General features: G+C 43.8%; 1 protein-coding gene, 1 long non-coding RNA gene and 2 other non-coding genes across 18 annotated transcripts in view; 1 reads left to right on the top strand and 3 right to left on the bottom strand.

Moving 5' to 3' along the window:
* Window positions 1–11,365, top strand: part of TEX2 (testis expressed 2) — a 107,719-nt gene extending 96,354 nt beyond the window's left edge. For 7 of the 15 annotated variants that reach the window (XM_008996908.4, XM_035300458.3, XM_035300461.3 and 4 more), the window contains 4 exons: window positions 3,050–3,175; window positions 4,888–5,097; window positions 7,626–7,746; window positions 9,703–11,365. In XM_008996908.4, coding sequence (XP_008995156.1) covers window positions 3,050–3,175; window positions 4,888–5,097; window positions 7,626–7,746; window positions 9,703–9,825 — 580 coding nt within the window. In that variant the 3' untranslated portion in view covers window positions 9,826–11,365. Of the gene's footprint in view, window positions 1–3,049; window positions 3,176–4,887; window positions 5,098–7,625; window positions 7,747–8,646 lie in introns of all 15 variants that reach the window. The other 8 variants (XM_008996909.4, XM_078373541.1, XM_078373542.1 and 5 more) reach the window with 3 other exon arrangements.
* On the bottom strand, window positions 7,277–13,249 carry LOC108591764 (uncharacterized). Its single transcript, XR_001911651.4, has 4 exons — window positions 13,224–13,249; window positions 12,591–12,964; window positions 10,170–10,285; window positions 7,277–7,865 (listed from the first exon to the last, which is right to left on the bottom strand). It is a non-coding gene; the product is annotated as an uncharacterized LOC108591764 (long non-coding RNA).
* On the bottom strand, window positions 12,721–12,855 carry LOC118154383 (small nucleolar RNA SNORA76). Its single transcript, XR_004744249.1, has one exon. It is a non-coding gene; the product is annotated as a small nucleolar RNA SNORA76 (small nucleolar RNA).
* Window positions 13,069–13,138, bottom strand: LOC118154351 (small nucleolar RNA SNORD104). The gene has a single exon (XR_004744218.1). It is a non-coding gene; the product is annotated as a small nucleolar RNA SNORD104 (small nucleolar RNA).
* Window positions 13,250–19,612: the final 6,363 nt, after the last annotated feature.

Raw genomic sequence — 19,612 nt, 5'->3', positions numbered from 1 at the left:
ACAATGTCGCGATCTTAGCTCACTGCAACCTCCGATCCCAGGTTCGAGCAATTCTCCTGCCTCAGCCTCCCTAGTAGCAGGGATTACAGACACCTGCCACTATGCCCAGCTAATTTTTTTTTGTATTTTTAGTAGAGACAGGATTTCACCACGTTGGCCAGGCTGGTCTCAAACTCCTAACCTCAGGCAATCCACCGGCCTCAGCCTCCCATAGTGCTGGGATTAGAGGTGTGAGCCACCATGCCCAGCTACCTGACATTGTTTTAGCTATCCTGAGTCACAGCAAATCGTCCTGCTTTGTAGATGGTTTGGGTCTTTGAGAAATTGCTAGAAGTCATCAGAGGCGATGGTGATTATGAGACCAAGAAATAAAATATTTAGTCTGAGAGTATTAGTGATAAAATAATTCACTTTTTCTTATGTATCTGACATTTCCAAAAGACTTTTGGCTGAAGTAACATAACTAGAATTAGGCTTTTAAGGTGTCTCTTTGAAAGGATATCACACTCATCTGGAATACTGAGGTGTGTTTAAAACAGGCTGATTACGTTCTAGCATGTCTTCTACAAGCAAATGCAGTGTGTCTTTCTCTGAAGTTCATGCTGAGATCATAAAATGCATGTTCAGTTATAAAAGTGGGTATCAGGCAAACACCAGGCTACACTTAGAATTCCTAAATATTAGGCCGGGCGCTGTGGCTCACACCTGTAATCCCAGCACTTTGGGAGGCCAAGGTGGGTGGATCATCTGAGGTCGGGAGTTTGAGACCAGCCTGGCCAACATGGAGAAACCCTGTCTCTAGTGAAAATACAATATTAGCCAGGTGTGGTGGCAGATGCCTGTAATCCCAGCTACTCAGGAGGCTAAGACAGGAGAATCGCTTGAACCCAGGAGGTGGGGGTTGCGGTGAGCCGAGATTGCACCATTGTACTCCAGCCTGGGCAACAAGAGCGAAACTCCATCTCAAAAAAAAAAAAGAATTCCTAAGTATTGGGTGCCGTAAAACACCTCCCCCAGTGCAGAGAGCAGAGGTACCACTCAGTCAAAATCAGAATTTCACGTCATCTGATCTGCTTGAACTGGTATAGCATTACCTAAAATATTCACTTCAAGCCACAAAATTTGTCCTGTTCTGTGACCTGCAGAGGATTAAGTCAGTAACCTGAGAGTTTGCCACAGCACTTAGCCTCTGGCATCTTCTGCCCAGAGCTGGAGCTGCCAGATGATGTGCCCTGGTGGGGACACAAGGGGCGATGGCTCAGCAGATCTCACTGGGGTCCCAGAGCTTGCAGGCAGCCTGTGCTATGGGGACAGATTCCACACCTGGCAGCATGAGGTCAGAGAGCCCCAGGCACTGCCATCCTACTAATGGAGAACTCTGATGTTCTTCTGAGAAGAGTATGTGATCCTTGGGGATTCACATCTCAGACTTTCCTTACCCAAGACCTGGTTTAGGCGCTCATAGGAATCCTGAATTTTGCTATATACATTTTAAATATAAGATTCCTGTGAGGGCTGCCTAACCACAGCACGCTCTGAAATGGCTCTGTGACCAGCAGATATACAGAAGCATTTCCTGGACTAGCCAGGCCTTTAATGAAAGGTCCGTTAGGTGCCGTCCCATGGCCAGAAACAAGAAGCTTTTGTTTCTGCAGAGGGAGTTTCCCTTTAATGTGGAAGTCCAGCCTGTTGGCTGGCATACCAGCTCTAATGTTTCAGAGTGGGGTTTAGGAGGAGCTGTGTGTTCTGCCAGGGAGGACACAGTCTGGGTCCTCTTACAGCCAGCTCCTGTTTCCAGGGCAGAGGTTTCAGTCCCGCCCTCCCTGTGCACTGTGCTGGGGCCATTGCTGGGCCTTCAGTTCCACACTGGAATGCATGCTGTGCCCTTGGGTGCCTTTGGCTCCTGTTGGTCAGGAAATAACTTCCCAGTGGGCCTCTGGTGGCCCAAGGACAGCATCAGAGGAAAACCAAAGGACTGTGGCTGCAGGGAGATAGGCCCTGAGTCCCACTGCCATCCCTTGTCCGTGTAATTGTGTCCTTGGCAAAAATACAACTAGCAGCCTCTGCTTCTGACCATTTGGCTGTGTAATAGTGTTCAGAGACTACTCTGTCCCTTGTTCATTTTGTCCCATTTAAGTCTCTGGGCTCAGATAATGGCCCTGCCAGTACTTTCTGAAGCAAAGCCACGGTCCAGGGAGGAAGCTGCTTTCTATAGGCCTGAAGCTCAGCCCAGAAGCCCCCAGGTCCCCTCCGAGGGGAACTGGACCCCTCACCTCTCTGAGTAATCCTGCAACCCCATGCCTCTGGAACTGAGCAGCCGTCCTGGAGAGCTGAGTGAGTAGCACTGCTCTCCCATGAGGCTTTCCTTTACTTCGGTCAAAAGAACAGTCTTTAGATGTGAACTTTTCCAGAAAAGTTCCTGGGTTCTCTTGTCATTTGCTTCCTGGAATCTCCTGAGACTTATTTTTTTTTTTTTTGTGGTGGTTGGCTTTTTCTGTGACCCTCAGGAGATAGGGCAGGTGTGGAATGAAATATGTAATTTCGCTGGAAAGAAGTCATGTCAAAACTAATTTGGAGAGTAACTAAGCCAGAGCCAAGGGACTTGCCTCAGCCCCTTATCATTGGTGAGAAGCGGCCATGTCATCAGCATAAGCTGTCACCTCACCCTTGCAGCCATCCATTCTTTCTGTTCATCCTCCCATGTGTCTCCCACTGCACTGCTGATTGAAATCACTGCATTTTATGTGTGCATCACACTCCCACCACCTGTCCTTCTGACGCATACTCAAAAGCACTCTTCTGGGCCCAAGTCCTCTGTGGTCCTGTCAGAGGCTTTGGCACTAAAGAGTGCCCTGAGCATCCATGCTGATCCAAGGATTCTTGGATTGGGTCTCTTCTCATTTGGATGAGTTGGAGAGAATGACGAGGTGTCGTAACAATTACATCCCAACCCTGTTATGGTTGAGTGTGTATGCATGGGTGTGTGTATTCTTTCTCTCTAAATAGAGCTTGGGAGAGGGCAGCAGTGGTGGTGATTCTCTCTGTCCAGTTGCAGGCCCCGGGCATTCTGTCTGGCCGACAGCGATGAGGAGTCCTCCAGCGCTGGCTCCTCCGAGGAAGATGATGCCCCGGAGCCCAGTGGGGGAGACAAACAGCTCCTCCCAGGGGCTGAAGGGTGAGTGGATCAGTTCTTCTGTGCCTCTGAGTCTCCAGGGATCAGGGCAGCAAGTTGGGAGAGAGCCTTGTTTCCCTTCCTTCCTCTGTGATCTTCCTTCCTCTTTCATGTTGAGTGGATGGTTTTTGTATTAATATCCTGGGTCAGTGGCCTGTTTAAATTCCAGGCCCCCAAGCGAAAAGACCCATATAGCTTTCCTTACTAAAATGGCTTTTTGCTGCTGTTTGATTAAATAATAGAGAAGTCGAAGGGCATGCTGATTATGAAAAGCATCACCCTGAGCTTTCAGAAGGAGCTGAGCACACGCCCCCTCCCCCTGGTGCCAGCAGAGAGCCTCCCTCCCCTCAGCTTCGGCTGGAGTACATTTGCTTCTGTTGAGCTGCAAGTTCCTGCAAAGCAGAAACATTCAGATGATTTTCTTTGGTGAATTTTGAAAGCACTGATGACTGAGCTGATCTTTTGGATCATGAACATCACTGGGGGAGGGCACTCTTTGCCTGTTACTTGGACTGTGAAATGATCAAAGTGCTTAAATAGCCTATCCACGAGGATCTTTTAATTACTTAAAAGTAAGTTGAAGAAACTTAGATAATAAGAAGCCAAATAATTCAGAAACTTTTATAAGAAAACACGAACCTATTCACTTTTGAAATCCTACAGGAGATGAAAATTCAGATGTTTGAGGAATTGGTGCCAAAGTTTGTGTGTATTATTTACAGTGTAGCTGCTTGACCTTCTGAAGAACAATTGGATTTCCCTGAACACATACTATTCCTCACACTCTGGAACTGTGTGGATTTTAAAAGGCAAAGATCCTTTCTTCTCATGGTACATGTGACCTGATACATAGGCTTATTTTCATGGCCTATAAGCACATGTCAGCTTGATGTAGCATTTGTTTTTTTTTTACTTCTTTGTTTGTTTGTTTTCTTGAGACAGCATCTTGCTCTGTCACCCAGGCCTGGAGTGCAGTGGCATGATCACAGTTCACTGCAGCCTCAACCTCCTGGGCTCAAGCAGTCCTCCCACTTTAGCCTCCCAAGTAGCTGGGACCATAGGTGCACACCACCACTCCTGACTAATTTTCTGTATGTTTTTTGTAGCGATGACGGTCTCATCTGTTTCCCAGCCTGCATTTTTTTTAAAGAAGTTCCAAGCCGTTTGAAAAGTAATTGCTGCTCAGAGTGTCCATGTGACGCCACCTAAAGGCAATCAGTTACTGATTTGCGTACCTATTGATGCAGCATGATTTGTTACTTGCTGCATGGAGATAATGAAATTTATCTGATATGTCACTGGATTTATATCTGGTATTGGAGTAGTATAAAGGAGGACAGGTAGAAACCTCTGCCTGAGGACTTTGTCCAACTCTCCATTGTCAAGACTTGGGCTGTTTCAGACATTTACACCTTCTCTAAAGTAGTAGTTCTTAACTGGGGGTGATTTGGCCCCCGCTCCAGAGGACATTTGTCAATGTCTAGTGACATTTTTTATTATCATAACTGAGGGGAATGGTACTGGCATCTGCCAGGTAGAGACCAGGGACGGTGCTGAACGCCCTGCAAAGCACAGTATGCCCCCATCCCAACACAGAGTCACCCCATCCAAAACAGCGAGTGCTACTCTAAAGTAAGGTGAACGAAGAGCCACAGGTTTTTGTCTGTGAAAGAGCCAAGTCCATGCTAACCACGCTTTGTGTTCCACATTTGAAGGTACGTTGGAGGTCATCGAACAAGTAAGATTATGAGGTTTGTTGATAAAATTACCAAGTCAAAATATTTCCAAAAAGCAACAGAGACAGAGTTTATTAAAAAGAAGATCGAAGAAGTCTCCAACACACCCCTGCTGCTCACTGTTGAAGTACAAGAATGTAGAGGAACCTTGGCAGTCAACATTCCACCACCCCCAACTGACCGAGTATGGTGCGTAGAGGGCCTCAGGGACAACAAGCCATTCCTCTTATTGCATGGCCACAAATCTCCCAGCCTGCTTAACCCTGAGGTTATGGAAGGTACCTTTTCCCAGCCAGAAGCACTTCCAAACATTTTTCATGGGACCTTAATATTAGTTGTAAATCTGATGGTACTTTCTTCTATGAGAGGTGAATTCACATTCAAGGATTCATTGTCACATGGTAGGAAAAGTTAAAGCCGATACATGAAGTTTATGGGATAAGCTGTTTCTATTCTTGGTCTTCCTCCTTTCTAAAGCCAACTGTTTTGCCAGTAATAACAGCTATCATTTGTAGAGAGCACCCTTATTTTCTGCCTGGCCTGAGTTGTAATTGCATCACCTGGTTAGTCCTTATAGCATCCTGTTGAGGTAGATGCCATTGTTATCCCCACTTTAAAGATGGGGATCACACATCCAGCAGAGTCTGGAAAGTTAAGGAGACTTCCCTGAGTTAGGCCTCAATACTGCAGAGTCAGGAGCTTGTATATCTAGTGTCTGAGGACTTGATTCTCAGCCCTAGCTGCATGTTAGAATCACCTGGGGACTTGCTAAAAATATAAATATGCCTGACCCATCCCCCAGGGTTTCAGGGGTGAGGGGTGAGGGGTGATTAAGCCAGGTTGAGAGACACTGAAATAAATTACTCATGAGTTCAGCATCACTGTCTGTGAATCTCAATTTAAAATTGACATGCTAAGTCCCATAAAATGGGCATAAGTATACATAGCGATTGCTAAGAGATCTACTCATTGTATCATAAACTACACTCATAACAAAAATATAGCTCTGTTCTATCATAGAGTAAAACCAACATGCTAGTATATATCCTTGGTATTCACAAGGGTTTCTAGGAATGATCAGAAGAGGGTTTTCGAGATTGACTAACCATTTAATGATAATGCTGGTATTGCCCAATAAAACTTTAAAATACCTTTTGAGACTTTTTTAAAAGTAATATTTTCTTTTCTTTTCTTTTTAAGACAGAGTCTTGCTCTGTCACCCAGGCTGGAGTGTAGTGGCACAATCTCGGCTCACTACAATCTCTGCCTCCTGGGTTCAAGCGATTCTTCTGTCTCAGCCTCCCAAGTGGCTGGGATTACAGGCATGCACCACTACGCTCGGCTAATTTTTGTGTTTTTAGTAGAGACGGGATTTCACCATGTTGGCCAGGCTGGTCTCAATCTCCTGAGCTTGTGATCTACCCACCCTGGCCTCCCAAAGTGCTAGGAGTTCAGGCATGAGCCACTGTACCTGGCCTTAAAGTAATATTTTCACTGTAAAAAAAAAAAAGAGATTGGGAAAAAGTGAAAAATAAAAGCCCATATTATCATCCAGAAGTAACCACTGTTAATACCTTATTGTATGGTCTTTCAAACCTTAAAAAAATTTTAATAGTAAAAGTTGATACATTTCTTCTCCTTACTGCCAGTTCTTTAGGTTTATCAGTTTTAAATGCCACTGCTCAGGGGGAGATAAAATAAAAGGGTTCTAGGATAGTGCTACCCATGACGTGCCTCAAGTGCTGAACTATGTGTTATTGATCCATAAAGATAAGTATAGATATTGAGAGTGTTTAGAAACATTTATGGCAACTTGATGTTTTTACTGTACTTCTAAAAGCCCATTGGTCCATGACATATTTAAGGCTATAGATAGTTGATAGCACACAGGGTCTTGTCTGGATACTTTGCCAACAGTTCTGATCATCAATCTACTCCCTCAGGAAGTCATAAAAAGCATACTGTTGGGGTGTGGGGTGAAAAAACAGGTTTAGAACCTTACCAGCCAACATGTACACAGGAGAATGTAAGGGGAGTTGACCCCACTTTTCTCAGTGGTCCTCTCTTGGGGATGACATTCAGAGAGAGGCAGTGTGCTTTCACTTTCTGCTTTATCTGCTTGTATGTATGTTTTGTTTTTGTAATGTACATGCACTACTTTTATAAAAATTGTGAGAAAAAAGGTTATTGCCATTTTAGAAAAAAAACAAAAACCAGTTTTTCCAGTGGTGCTTCCTGGCTTTCCCAGCTTGTCAGAACTGTTCTGAATCCGTCACAGCCCTAACACCATCCAGGACACACAGGGAGTTCACAATTCATGCTATGTGTGTGGAATATTTTTAGAGGGCATTTTCAGAAGAAAAGAACATTTTTTTTTATAAATACATTTTGTTTAATCAGTTTCTTTCATAACCCATGTATCTCATTTTATGCATTTAAAACATCATACTGAGCAGGATTCATAGGCTTCATCAGACTGACATTTCAGATTTCAGTTGGGTCTTTTTTTTTTTTTTTTTTTTTTTGAGATGGAGTCTTTCTCTGTCACCCAGGCTGGAGTGCAGTGGTGCAATCTCAGCTCACTGCAACCTCTGGCTCCTGGGTTGAAAAGAACATTTTAAATGGTGATAAAGCTCCGTGTAAATGAGGAATGTTTGCTGTCAGTACCTGATTCCTTGCTTTGCTTCTAAATGTGGTTACTACTTGTCTTCAAAAAGGTATGGTTTCCGAAAGCCACCACATGTGGAGCTGAAAGCTCGGCCAAAACTTGGAGAGAGAGAAGTGACTTTAGTTCATGTGACAGACTGGATAGAGAAGAAACTGGAGCAAGAATTTCAGGTAAACCTCTAGTGTTATCTAGTATTTCACACCCAGTATAGAAGCTCTGGGTAGAACCAAGGTTCTGAATTTCATCTGGGTCAGGATCCTCTTTTGATAATCCAGTGATGACCTTCATCCTGCAAGAGTATACATTTGATCAAATATGGGAACACAATTTTAGGTACAGTATAAAAGCCCTGAAAGTTATCCATAAAACATTAATAAGTCGTATTCAGAGGAAACCAAAAAATGTGGGTCAGAGCAAAATGATGATGTCTTACCAGCAAGCCTGCTAGGACTCTCAGTATTGTTTTCCCTCATGCAAGGCCTGGCGTTCCCCAACTCTAGCACCCGGCCTGTGGTCAGGAAGGTTGCTCCCTGTTCTTGTGTGCTGTTCACCTTGCTGTTTGTTTGGTTCAGCAAACATTCCTGGAAACCCTTCTGTGTGCCAGGTACCAGCTGCCCTGGGAGTCCAAAGATGAACCAGGCCTCTCCTTCCCCTCGGTAGCTTCTAGTATGGTCTTGGAGTTTATTAAGCCAGAGCTTACTCTCTAGGCTTGGTTTTCTGCATTTGGCCACCAAAGTTAATAGTGTAGCTAAGGCCCTGGGATGAGCTATTTCCATCAAACTTTTATCAGATATTTGAAGCACAGTTATCTGTCAGGGATTTATGGATTAGCAAACTTACTTTTAATGAAATTTATCTTTTGAAGAAGACCTACATTCATTTTGTAGTGGTATATTTTGAGTTACTGCCTTTGAAAAAAAATCCTCTTATTTAAAAACTAAAGATTAAACATAACTGATAACCAATTTCTGAAAAGGCTTAATGTCATCACCAAATAGAAAAGTACTTTGAACCTAGTGAGGGGAAAGAACATCATGCCTTATATTTTTTCCCTTTTCTTATATCCCTAGAACCTACTTTAGGAATCTGGGTGGGCTATCCCTTTTAGGAGTATTGGGCTACAAGGAATAAAAGGGAAGAGGGGGCAGAGATTGGTGCCTGGAATTTTTGAGACAAGCTGGGAAGCTGAAGAGTAACTGCTGCACCCTGCATAGCGACCTGCTGGTTTTCATTTATGGTTTTGTTAGAGAGCATCACTGAAGACGGATGCACTGCTGAGATTCGCATATAAGTTATTTTATGAACAGCTAGGCCAAGCACCATTACTACCAGTCACTGATTATCCTTTGGGTGTTCACTATAGTAGGATTCCTTTTATCACTTTGTATGATTCTGGCTTGAAAAATATTAACTTACTTTTTTTTGAGACGAAGTTTCACTCTTGTTGCCCAGGCTGGAGTGCAGTGACACGATCTTGGCTCACTGCAACCTCCACCTCCCGGGTTCAAGCAATTCTCCTGCCTCAGCCTCCCGAGTAGCTGGGATTACAGGTGTGCACCACCACACCCAGCTAATTTTTGTATTTTTAATTAGATGGGGTTTCACCATGTTGGCCAGGCTGGTCTTGAACTCCTGACCTCAGGTAATCACCCACCTTGGTCTCCCAAAGTACTGGGATTATAGGCGTGAGCCACTGTGCCCAGCCATTAGCTTACATTTTGTTGCTAGGATTTATTAATAAAAAGGTAATTCACATGGAATATATGTTCTAGACATAGAAACTGGGAAATACTGTAAACAGACAGATTCAGCCAATTCTCTTAAATTAATATTGTTGGATATTTATTAGTGCATATGGATAATCTTATTATATGTATGTGAAATCAAAGGCTGCTTCTGCCTCTGAGCTGTATATTAGATGATTTGTGTATCTATGCACTGGTATGATTCCTCGGCTCTTTCTAAATTAAAGTATGTATGGTGGGAGAATTAGTTTGGAATACATAGGAAGTTTTTATATGTATTTTTGAAAATTTGTCCAAGGCCTAAAAGTATCAGAACAAAGGAGGGGTGACACCCTGGCAAGGCATTCTTCCACATGGCTGTTCTTTAATATCTTCCTACAGAAAGTTTTTGTCATGCCAAACATGGATGATGTTTATATCCCTATAATGCATTCAGCCATGGACCCTCGCTCCACTTCCTGCCTCCTTAAAGACCCACCTGTGGAGGCTGCTGATCAGCCGTGATGGGTGACATAGGATGTTTCCCGTATGGTGATATCAAGCTGGACGTGTGGGGTTCTTGGCCACCATCTGTACTGTAGCACTGGCCTCTACTTGTGCCACAGCTACTGTTTCTTAAAGGACTGCTTCTGCCCCCTGCCTGCCAGTGCCCATTCCACTGTGAGGTGTCATTCCCTGCATTCAGTGACAAGTGTCTGGATTGCCTGCTGCAAAGCTTTGATTTGGCAAAGGAGACTGGAAGAATCATGGTGGATCCAGAAGTTACAGGTGACCCACACCGTGGCTTTTAAGTCTACCCACTTTTGTGGCAGCAAATGAGCACAGTAAGACAAAGCTGAGCAACTTGCCTCCTCTACTCCTCCAAAGCTTTTCTTCAGGCAGCCAGTGCACAGTGGGACTTTTTCACTTCTACACTTCGTACGCGGCCTTCCATATTTCCAGAGAATGTCAGTGTGCAATGTGTCTGGAGGGTGGGGAGAGGAATTCTGTGAGCCTTTTCATTTTGGTGACAGAAGAGATAGGCATAGCAACATACATTTTTTCACATTAAATTGTGCATTTTGGAAGCGAGTAGCCATAGAACATACACAATAACACACTGTCAGCTTGGGTAGGGAGTGGGGTTTATGTGAACATCAGGCAAAAGCCATGAGATTAAACCATCCCAAGCCTTTTACCAATGAGGTACAACCACCTGGTTGCTAGCTAATCTTCAGTGTTTTCCTGAGACAGGAACATACATGAAAACATCAAACACTGCACATTGACAGGATGGTTCCTCTCATACAGATGGGGTGGGGCCAGAAAGCCAGTCAGTTTTTCCATCTGGCATTTCCTGTATCCTCCAGGTTTTATATGGCACTCTAAATGGTTTGTTAATCTGATTGGTTTGGGAGAGTTCCATGGGCAGTTTCCCTTCCTAATAGCCAAAACTGAGAACTGCTCTTAAATTATTTCAAGAGTCAAGACCAAAAGTTTGCTCAACATCACACGCTGAATCTCAGAATTGTGATTTTCCTTAATGTTGCCAACTTAATTTTGTGCATTTGTGTCAGAATGTTTAGTTTACAAGGTTGGGGGCTCTCTTGTAACTTGCTTTGAGGAGTAAACCTAGTATCATTTTTTTATTGTTTAAAGCTGCATTCAACATCAAAATTACCTTGGGTAACTTTTGATAAATATGTGGACAAAGCTAGTAGTGTTTTTTTAAACAGCACCTTGCCTGAACATGACTTTAAAGAAATTAATATATTGAAAACATGTTTGAACCCTTATTTTAATTGCACCATTAAAACATTTGACTTAAATTGTTTGACCATTCCGGTTGGTGTACTGTTCTGATTTTTCATTGTGTAGGCTGATCTGCCAGTCAGTCTGTGTGTCCTGGTCTTTATCATTTTTGTGCAATAACTAAAGGCTAAGGACTACATGCACTATCGTGTAAAGAGATTACACATGACTGTACCCTGTTGCACTTAAATAGTATGTGGGGATTGAAAATCGCTTGCATTGTTTCACAAAATAAATTTCATGTCTAATGCTAGATAAGCATCTAAGTCATTTCTGATGAATCCTGTTCAGATAGGGGCACAATAAAATCAGTACAGAGCACCTGGGCCCTCACCTGGCAAACGCAGCTTTCATTTACTGGGTTGATCAATGCTCAGTCCTGAGGCTGCAAGGCTGTCAGCACATCCTCCAAACTGTGCCATCCTCTTCATCCCCCATTTAAAGAATGTCAGGTGTCCATATGCAAGCCTGGAGCCTGAAGTCCTGGCTTGCCTCAGCTCGTCTCGTCTCCCACACCCTGCCTGCATTCGCCATTGTCCCTGATCGCCCAGGAGTTTCCCCAGACAAGCCCCTCACCCAACCCTGCTATCTTAACGGTTCTTATAATGTACATACCTCTCACCCAACCCCACCACTGTAACAAAACTTAACTCTGCAACACCCCCGCCCTGCAAGAAACTACCAAACCTATAAAACCAACTCCCCCGCCCCCCAAGAAACTACCAAACCTATAAAACCAACTCCTATTCCACTGCCCTTTGCTAATGCCCTTTTCAGCCTTAGCCCAACTGCACCCAGGTGAATAAACAGCCTTGTTGCTCACACAAAGCCTGTTTGGAAGGTCTCTCCAAAGCTCGCGTTTTTATAACAGAATCCAGTTAAAGTTCCTGAGCGGGTAGGGCCGTGGTGCTCCTGGGCTGGAGTTTACACCCTTCATCGTCTAGTAATCTTAATTCGGGACACCTTCATTCATCTAATGCCCAAGTAGTGAACGCACACGTGCATCCTTGCTCACCGTTGCTGCCTTGTAGTCAGGAACTGATACACATTTCACTGGAGATTTTGTGGAAGCTCTTTTACCAACCATAGAAACTGGACCGTGTATGAGGTGTCTATGTTGTGCCCAGCTACATATACAATGATTTCACAACCGCCCTATAATTTTGAGCTGTTTAGGCATGACAGATTGACCTGCCCATAGCTTTAGTCCCATGTTTGTCACACAGTACTCCTGTATGGTACTTATTTGTTAACAGGTCTATTACCCTTTAGCCACGAGTTAACTCATGCAGTTCCACACCGAATCTGTTTATTTCAAGTACAGTGGCCCTGCAGACGCCATTCCATGTAACCTTCAACTAACCCTGCACTTCGGATGGCAAACACGACAACTTGGGATTTACGACATAGGCACAGCACGCACCATGCACTCGGAGGGCTGGGCTGGGGAACATATGGGAGCACACAGGGGCACTCACTACGCAGCGGAGTCCGCGTATCTCCGTCAGCCACCACTCCCCTAACACTCCATTCCAGCCTTGGTATTACGGGATGAGGGCTGTCGTGGCAAACACCTGGAAAACTGCCCAGCCTGGCAGCCAGATTATTTATTGTAGCTCGCGGTTAAAAGGGCCGCCGGCGGGGGGGGCCAAGCGGCCCCAGTTATGCGCAAGCACGTGCTCTGGCGCTGCAGACTGACCCCCGGCGCTACTCGGAGGTGCGGCGGGGGCTCAAAGACAGCGCGTCGCCCACAGCACACACCGACACAAAGGTTGAAAGCAAACCACTTTATTGAGGGGAATGGCTTGGCAAAGCAGCATGGACGATGAGATCCGACGTCCTCAGCTGGGAACTGCCAAGAAAGACAGCGGATGGGTGAGCGGATGTGCGCGCGGGTGGGTGTGTGTGTTGTGTACGCGCGCGCCCGGCCGCCCCCTCCCAGCTCTGCTTGGGCCGGCTCAGACTCCAGTTCTCATCACCCGTGTCAGCAGTCTAACACGTGCTTTAATTGGAAAGTCATCACGGCAGGCCGGCCACCCGCCACCCTGCTCCCGGGCCCAGAGCTCCGCGGCCCACCCAGCCATAAGGCCTGCCAAGCGCAACAACCTTACCTCCCGAGCTGTGCAGTCTCTGAAAGGCCGAAAAACGGCGATGGCTTTCTCTTAATGGAGCCGCCCGGAGCTGGTGGGCGGGCTTTACCTCCCTTAACCAATAGCAAGTTCAATTTGCGAGCACGTACGTGTCAAGTTGTATGGTAATTGGTCGTGCTTGCTGAGTCCTCCAGAGGCTGGATGGGTCACATACCAACCATAGAGATGGGAGTCGCTCAGTCTCTTAAATCCTTTTGCGTTTCAGCGTTTCCATCGCCTGCTGCTAATGAGCGTGTGTATGTGCAGTACACAAAAGGAAACTTTACCAAGAGCCGGGGACAAGTGATGCCTAACTTGTGTGACATGTTCTGTACCAGGAGCTAGGATAGGAGTTGAGAATGTAAAGCTAAAAACTGCCCCAGGTGCAAAGTAACATGTTGTAGTGGAAAGAGCTTGTATTGAAAGTGGACGGATCTGCACCACATCCTGATTTTGTGATGCATTCGCTCTGTGACCTTGCTCCCTTAACATTTCTGAGCCTCAATTTCTGGAAATTAGGAATACTCCTTCCACCGCCAAAAAGAAGGGTGGGGGATGAATTAATGCCAATTGCCTGGCACATTCTAAGTGGTAAACAGGTTTTTTTAAAGGACAGGGGTGATGTGGAAAACTTCCTGGGACTGCAAAACTTTAATAAATGCTAAAATAGAGCTATGAGTAGCCTACTGTAGAAGCCCAAAGGACAGAAAGGCTAACTTAGGGAAAGCTTCGCAGAGGTGATTGAGCCCATTCACTGGAAATACAGGTGGATGAATGAGAGTTTGCTCTACTGGGAGAGGACACAGTACACGAGCAGTCACAATCGCTGATTATCTTTATTGCCTCCCTGCTTTCCTTGGGAATTCTTTTCCTCTTAATACGGAAAATGTTTTTTTTTTTTTTTTTTTTTTTTTTTTCGTAATAATGAAAGCATTTCACCCTCTGAGTTTAAAATTGAATGGGCTCTTACTTTCGTTATTTTCTATATAGACTCTAAATTTAAAAAAATGTCTCTTTGGCCGGGCGCTGTACAGAGGTGGGTGGATCACTTGAGGTCAGAAGTTCAAGAACAGCCGGGCCAACATGGCGAAACCCTGTCTCTACTAAAAATACAAAAAATTAGCCAGGCTAACCAGGCGGGGTGGCAGGCGGCTGTAATCCCAGCTACTTGGGAGGCTGAGGCAGGAGAATTGCTTGAACCCGGGAGGTGGCGGTTGCAATGAGCCGAGATCGAGGCATTGCACTCCAGCCTGAGCAACAAATAAGACTCCATCTCAAAAAAAAAAAAAAGATTCCTCTTTAATCCAAAGCAGTAATGATTTTGACAAATGTTTAGTAACCTCTAGACTATCTATGTTGTTGCTGTTTTAACTTTTATTATCTCAACATTTATTACATTATGGTACAGTTTCTGCATTGGGCAATGTATGAAAGTTTTCTTTGTGACCTAAAATATCAGTTTTTATAAGTGTTCCACGGATCGTTGAAATGAAGATGTTTTCACTATCATGTACAAATATGGCATAAAATATTTATTAATTCAACCTTAATTGTGTTGTAATTACATTGTCCACTGCACTTTACATGTGTATCTCATTATGTTGGATTTTTTTTTTTTTTCCGAGACAGGGTCTCACTCTGTTACCCAGGCTGGAGTGTAGTAGCATGATCTCAGCTCACTGCAATCTCCCCCTCCTGGGTTGGAGCAATTCTCCTTTCCTCAGCCTTCCAAGTAGCTGGGATTACAGGCGTGTGCCACCATGAATGGCATAATTTTTGTATTTTTAGTAGAGATGAGATTTCACCATGTTGACCAGGCTGGTCTCAAGCTCCTGACCTCAGGTGATCTGCCTGCCTTGGCCTCCCAAAGTGCTGGGATTGCAGGCGTGAGCCATCGTGCCCAGCCTATGTTGTATTTTTATAATGGCTTCTAGTTTTTACTTTTACAAGCAAAGTTGTTTCAGGTATTCTTGTGTGTATGCAAGAGTTCTTTCAGGATATGTGTGTAGAAGCACAACTGCTGGGCAGTAGGGTAGACACATTTTCAACTTTCTAAATAACAGCAAATTATTTCCCGAACTGGGTGCTCTAATTTGCACTCCTGTGTTGGCGTACACCTTCACCAATTCTTGATATTGTCAGCATGGTATCAAACAGTGTCTCATTGTAGTTTAAATTTTAACAGGGTTTAATATCTTTTATATGATCATTAATCCATTTGCAATCATGTTTTCTGTTCCATAGGTGCTCTTTTAAAAATCAACTTTAGGCCAGGCACTGTGGCTCACACCTGTAATCCCAGCACTTTGGGAGGCCGAAGCAAGAGGATCACCTTAGGTCAGGAGTTCAAGACTAGCCTGGCCAACATGGTGAAATCCCATCTCTACTAAAAATATAAAAATTAGCTGGGTGTGGTGGTACACACCTGAAATCCCAGCTACTTGGGAGGCTGAGGTGAAGAATTGCTTGAATCTAGGAGGCGGAGGTTACAGTGAGCCCAGATCACACCATTGTACTCCAGCCTGGGCGACAAGAGTGAAACTTTATCTCAAAAACAAACCAAAAAAATCAACTTTATATGCCCAGTCAACGATTGGTATTGCCACTTTATTTCTTTCTCTTTATTTATTTTTTTCTGCATAGGCTTTTTCCCTGAATGGTATTGCCACTCTAATTTTAGCCATGTTGGTGGATGTGTAGTAATAGCTCGTAGTGGTTTTAATTTACGTTTTTCAGATAACTGAAGATGCTGAGCATCTTTTCATATGCTTTTCCAGGGACCAGTAGTGTATCTTCTTTTGTATCCATTTTAAGTGTCCATTTCCCTGGGTTTTTACAAATATGTATACTTGTGTAGCCTCCCCTACAATCTAGACATAGAATATTCTCATCACTCCAAAAAGTTCCTTCGTGTCTCTTTGTAGTCAGTCCCTGCTGCCATCAACCACTATCCCAGGCAACCACTGATTGTCTTAGATATTCTTGTAAATGGAATCAAAATTTTTGTAAAATGGAATTATTGTAAATGGAATCAATCAAACTTTTGTGTCTGGCTCCTTTCACTCAATCTAATGTTTCTGAGATTCATTCCCCCTGCCCCACTTTTTTTTTTTTTAAGAGTTAGCCTTTTGCTCTGTCTCCCAGGCTGGAGTGCAGTGGTGCCATCATAGCTCACTGCAGCCTTGAACTTCTGGGCTCAAGTAATCCTCCTGCCTTAGCCTCCTATGTAGCTGGGCATTAGCCACCATGCCCAGCTAATTTTTTTTTTTTTTTTTGATATAGGGTCTCACTATGTTGCCTAGGCTAGTCTTGAACTCCTGGCTTCAAGGGATCCTTTTGCCTTGGCTTCCAGGGGTCTCTGGGATTATAGGCCTGAGCCACCACACTTGGCTTTATACATATTATCAGGTCAGTAATTCATTCCTTTTTGTTACTGAGTAGTATATCATGGTACAAATATGCTACAATGCCATTTTTTCCATTCATGTATTTATGGAATTTGGATTGTTTGCAGGTTTTGGTCAGTAAGAATAAAGCTGTTATGAACATTTGCGTAAAGTCTTTTTTTTTTTTTTTTGAGACAGGGTGTTGCTCTGTCACTCAGGCTGGAGTACAGTGGCTCGATCTCAGCTCACTGCAACCTCCGCCTCCCAGGTTCAAGTGATTCTCCTGCTTCAGCCTCCCAATTTGCTGGGATTACAGGTGCACACCAACACACCCAGCTAATTTTTGTATTTTTAAGTAGAGACGGAATTTCACCATGTTGGCCAGGCTGGTCTCAAACGCCTGACCTCATGATCCGCCTGCCTCTGCCTCCCAAAGTGCTGGGACTACAGGCATGAGCCACTGTGCTCAGCCTGCTTTTTCCTTTCCTTTTCTTTCTTTCTTTCTTTTTTTTTTGAAACAGAGTCTCACTCTGTCACCTAGGCTGGAGTGCAATGGCACCATCTCAGCTCAGTGCAACCTCCTTCTCTGGGTTCAACATTTCTCCTGCCTCAGCCTTCTGAGTAGCTGGGATTACAGGCATGCACCGCTGTGCCCAGCTAATTTTTGTATTTTTAGTAGAGACGGGGTTTCACCATGTTGGCCAAGCTGGTCTCAAACTCCTCACCTCAAGTGATCCATTTGCCTCAGCCTCCCAAAGTGCTGGGATTATAGGTGTGAGCCACTGTGCCCAGTCCTGCTTTTTTATTTTCTTGGCAATGTCTTTCAAAGAGGAGATGTTTTTAGTTTTGATTAAAATCTAATTTATCAATTTTATTTTGTACATAGTGCTTGTGGTTACGTTATCTGAGAAATTTTTGCCTAATACAGATTTTTCTTTTATGGCTTCTTCTAGAGGTTTGATAGTGTTTGTTCTCACATTCAGGTCTATTATCTTTTTCAAGTTAATTTTTGTGTCCAGTGTGATACAAGAGTTAGGTTCATTTGTTTGTATATGGATATTCACTTGCTCCAGCACCATTTGTTGAAGAGAATATCTTTTTACTTAAATTATCTGGTCATGTTTGTCAAACAAAGCAATTGCTCATATATGAGTGGGTTTGTTTCTGAACAGTATCTTCTTTTGCACTGTTGTTTATCCTTATGCTGATACTATACCCTTGATTACTGTTGCTTTATAGTACATCTTAAAATCAGATATACAAGATCTTTAACTTTGTCCTTTCTCAAATTCTTTTGGCTATTTTAGGTTGTTTGTATTTCCAGACACATTTTAGAATCAGCTTGTCAATTTCTACAAAAGACCTGTTGGAATTTTGCCTAAAATTGTGTTGAATCTGTAGATCAATTTGGGAATAATTGACATCTTAACAACACTCAGTCTTTCATCCCATAAACACAGTCTATTTATTCATTTATTTAAGTCTTATTCATGGCTGGGTATGGTGGCTCACGCCTGTAATCCCAACACTTTGGGAGGCCGAGGTGGGCGGATCACGAGGTCAAGAGATTATCCTAGCCAACATGGTGAAAACCTGTCTCTACCAAAAATACAAAAATTAGCTGGGTGTGGTGGCGCATGCCTGTAGTCCCAGCTACTCAGGAGGCTGAAGTAGGAGAATTGCTTGAACCTGGGAGGTGGAGGTTGCAGTGAGCTGAGATCAGGCCACTGTACTCCAGCCTGGGTGACAGCAAGATTCCATCTCAAAAAAAAAAAAAAGTCTTATTCATTTCCCACAGCAATGTCATAGTTTTCATTGTACAATCTGGCATATATTATGTGAAATTTATCCCTCAGGATTTCATTTACAATGCCATCATGAATGATACTGTTTTTATTTTATTTTTTAGTCAAGCTTCTAAGATGATAGTGTTTTTAAATTTCAGTTTCCAAGAGTTCATTGCTGGTATATAGAAATGCAATTTTGATTAATTTAAATTTAATTTTACTAAAATTATTTTAATAAATTTTGTAATTTTTTAAATTTTTGTAAATTGATTCCATCTTCTATGGGGTGGGTATAATCAAAGGTGAACTTGAGAACAGGCTTCTATTTTTTACCCCACCTCATCACAAGCTTTTTCACAGGTGCCCTGGAAGTAGTAGAGGCAGAAAAGGCCCATGGGTTATTTAGAAGAATGATGTTCAATAGCCAAATAGTGGCCGAGCGGGTTGACCCATGCCTGTCATCTCGGCACTTTGGGAGGCCAAGGAGGTGGATCACCTGAGGTCAGAAGTTTGAGGCCAGCCTGGCCAACATGGAGAAACCCTGTCTCTACTAAAACTACAAAAAGTTAGCCAGGCATGGTGGCAGGCGCCTATAATACCAGCTACTAGGGAGGCTGAGGCAGGAGAATCGCTTGAACCCAGAAGGCTGAAGTGAGCCGAGATGGTGCCACTGCACTCCAGCCTGGGCAGCAGAGTGAGACTCCATCTCAAAAAAAAAAAAAAAAAGCAATTTTTTAGATATCTTATTTTACTAATACCTAGTTTAATTCTGTTGGTGGTCAGAGAATATGCTCTGCATATTTCAATCCTTTTAATTATTTTGTGTATTGATTTATTTATTACTGTATAACAAATTAATTACCCTGGAGCCTGGTAGTTTAAAACAACAGGCATTTATTTATCTATCTATCTATCTATCTATCTATCTATCTATCTATCTGAGACGGAGTTCCACTCGTTACCCAGGCTGGAGTGCAATGGCGCGATCTCAGCTCACCGCAACCTCCGCCTCCTGGTTCGGACAATTCTCCTGCCTCAGCCTCCTGAGTAGCTGGGATTACAGGCACGCGCCACCATGCCCAGCTAATTTTTTGTATTTTTAGTAGAGATGGGGTTTCACCATGTTGACCAGGATGGTCTCGATCTCTTGACCTCGTGATCTACCCACCTCGGCCTCCCAAAGTGCTGGGATTACAGG

This window comes from Callithrix jacchus, chromosome 5, assembly GCF_049354715.1.
Source record: "Callithrix jacchus isolate 240 chromosome 5, calJac240_pri, whole genome shotgun sequence".
NCBI classification, from domain to species: domain Eukaryota; kingdom Metazoa; phylum Chordata; class Mammalia; order Primates; family Cebidae; genus Callithrix; species Callithrix jacchus.
Note: the sequence above shows the minus strand (reverse complement) of the source record. Positions and strands in the feature narration are given on the sequence as shown.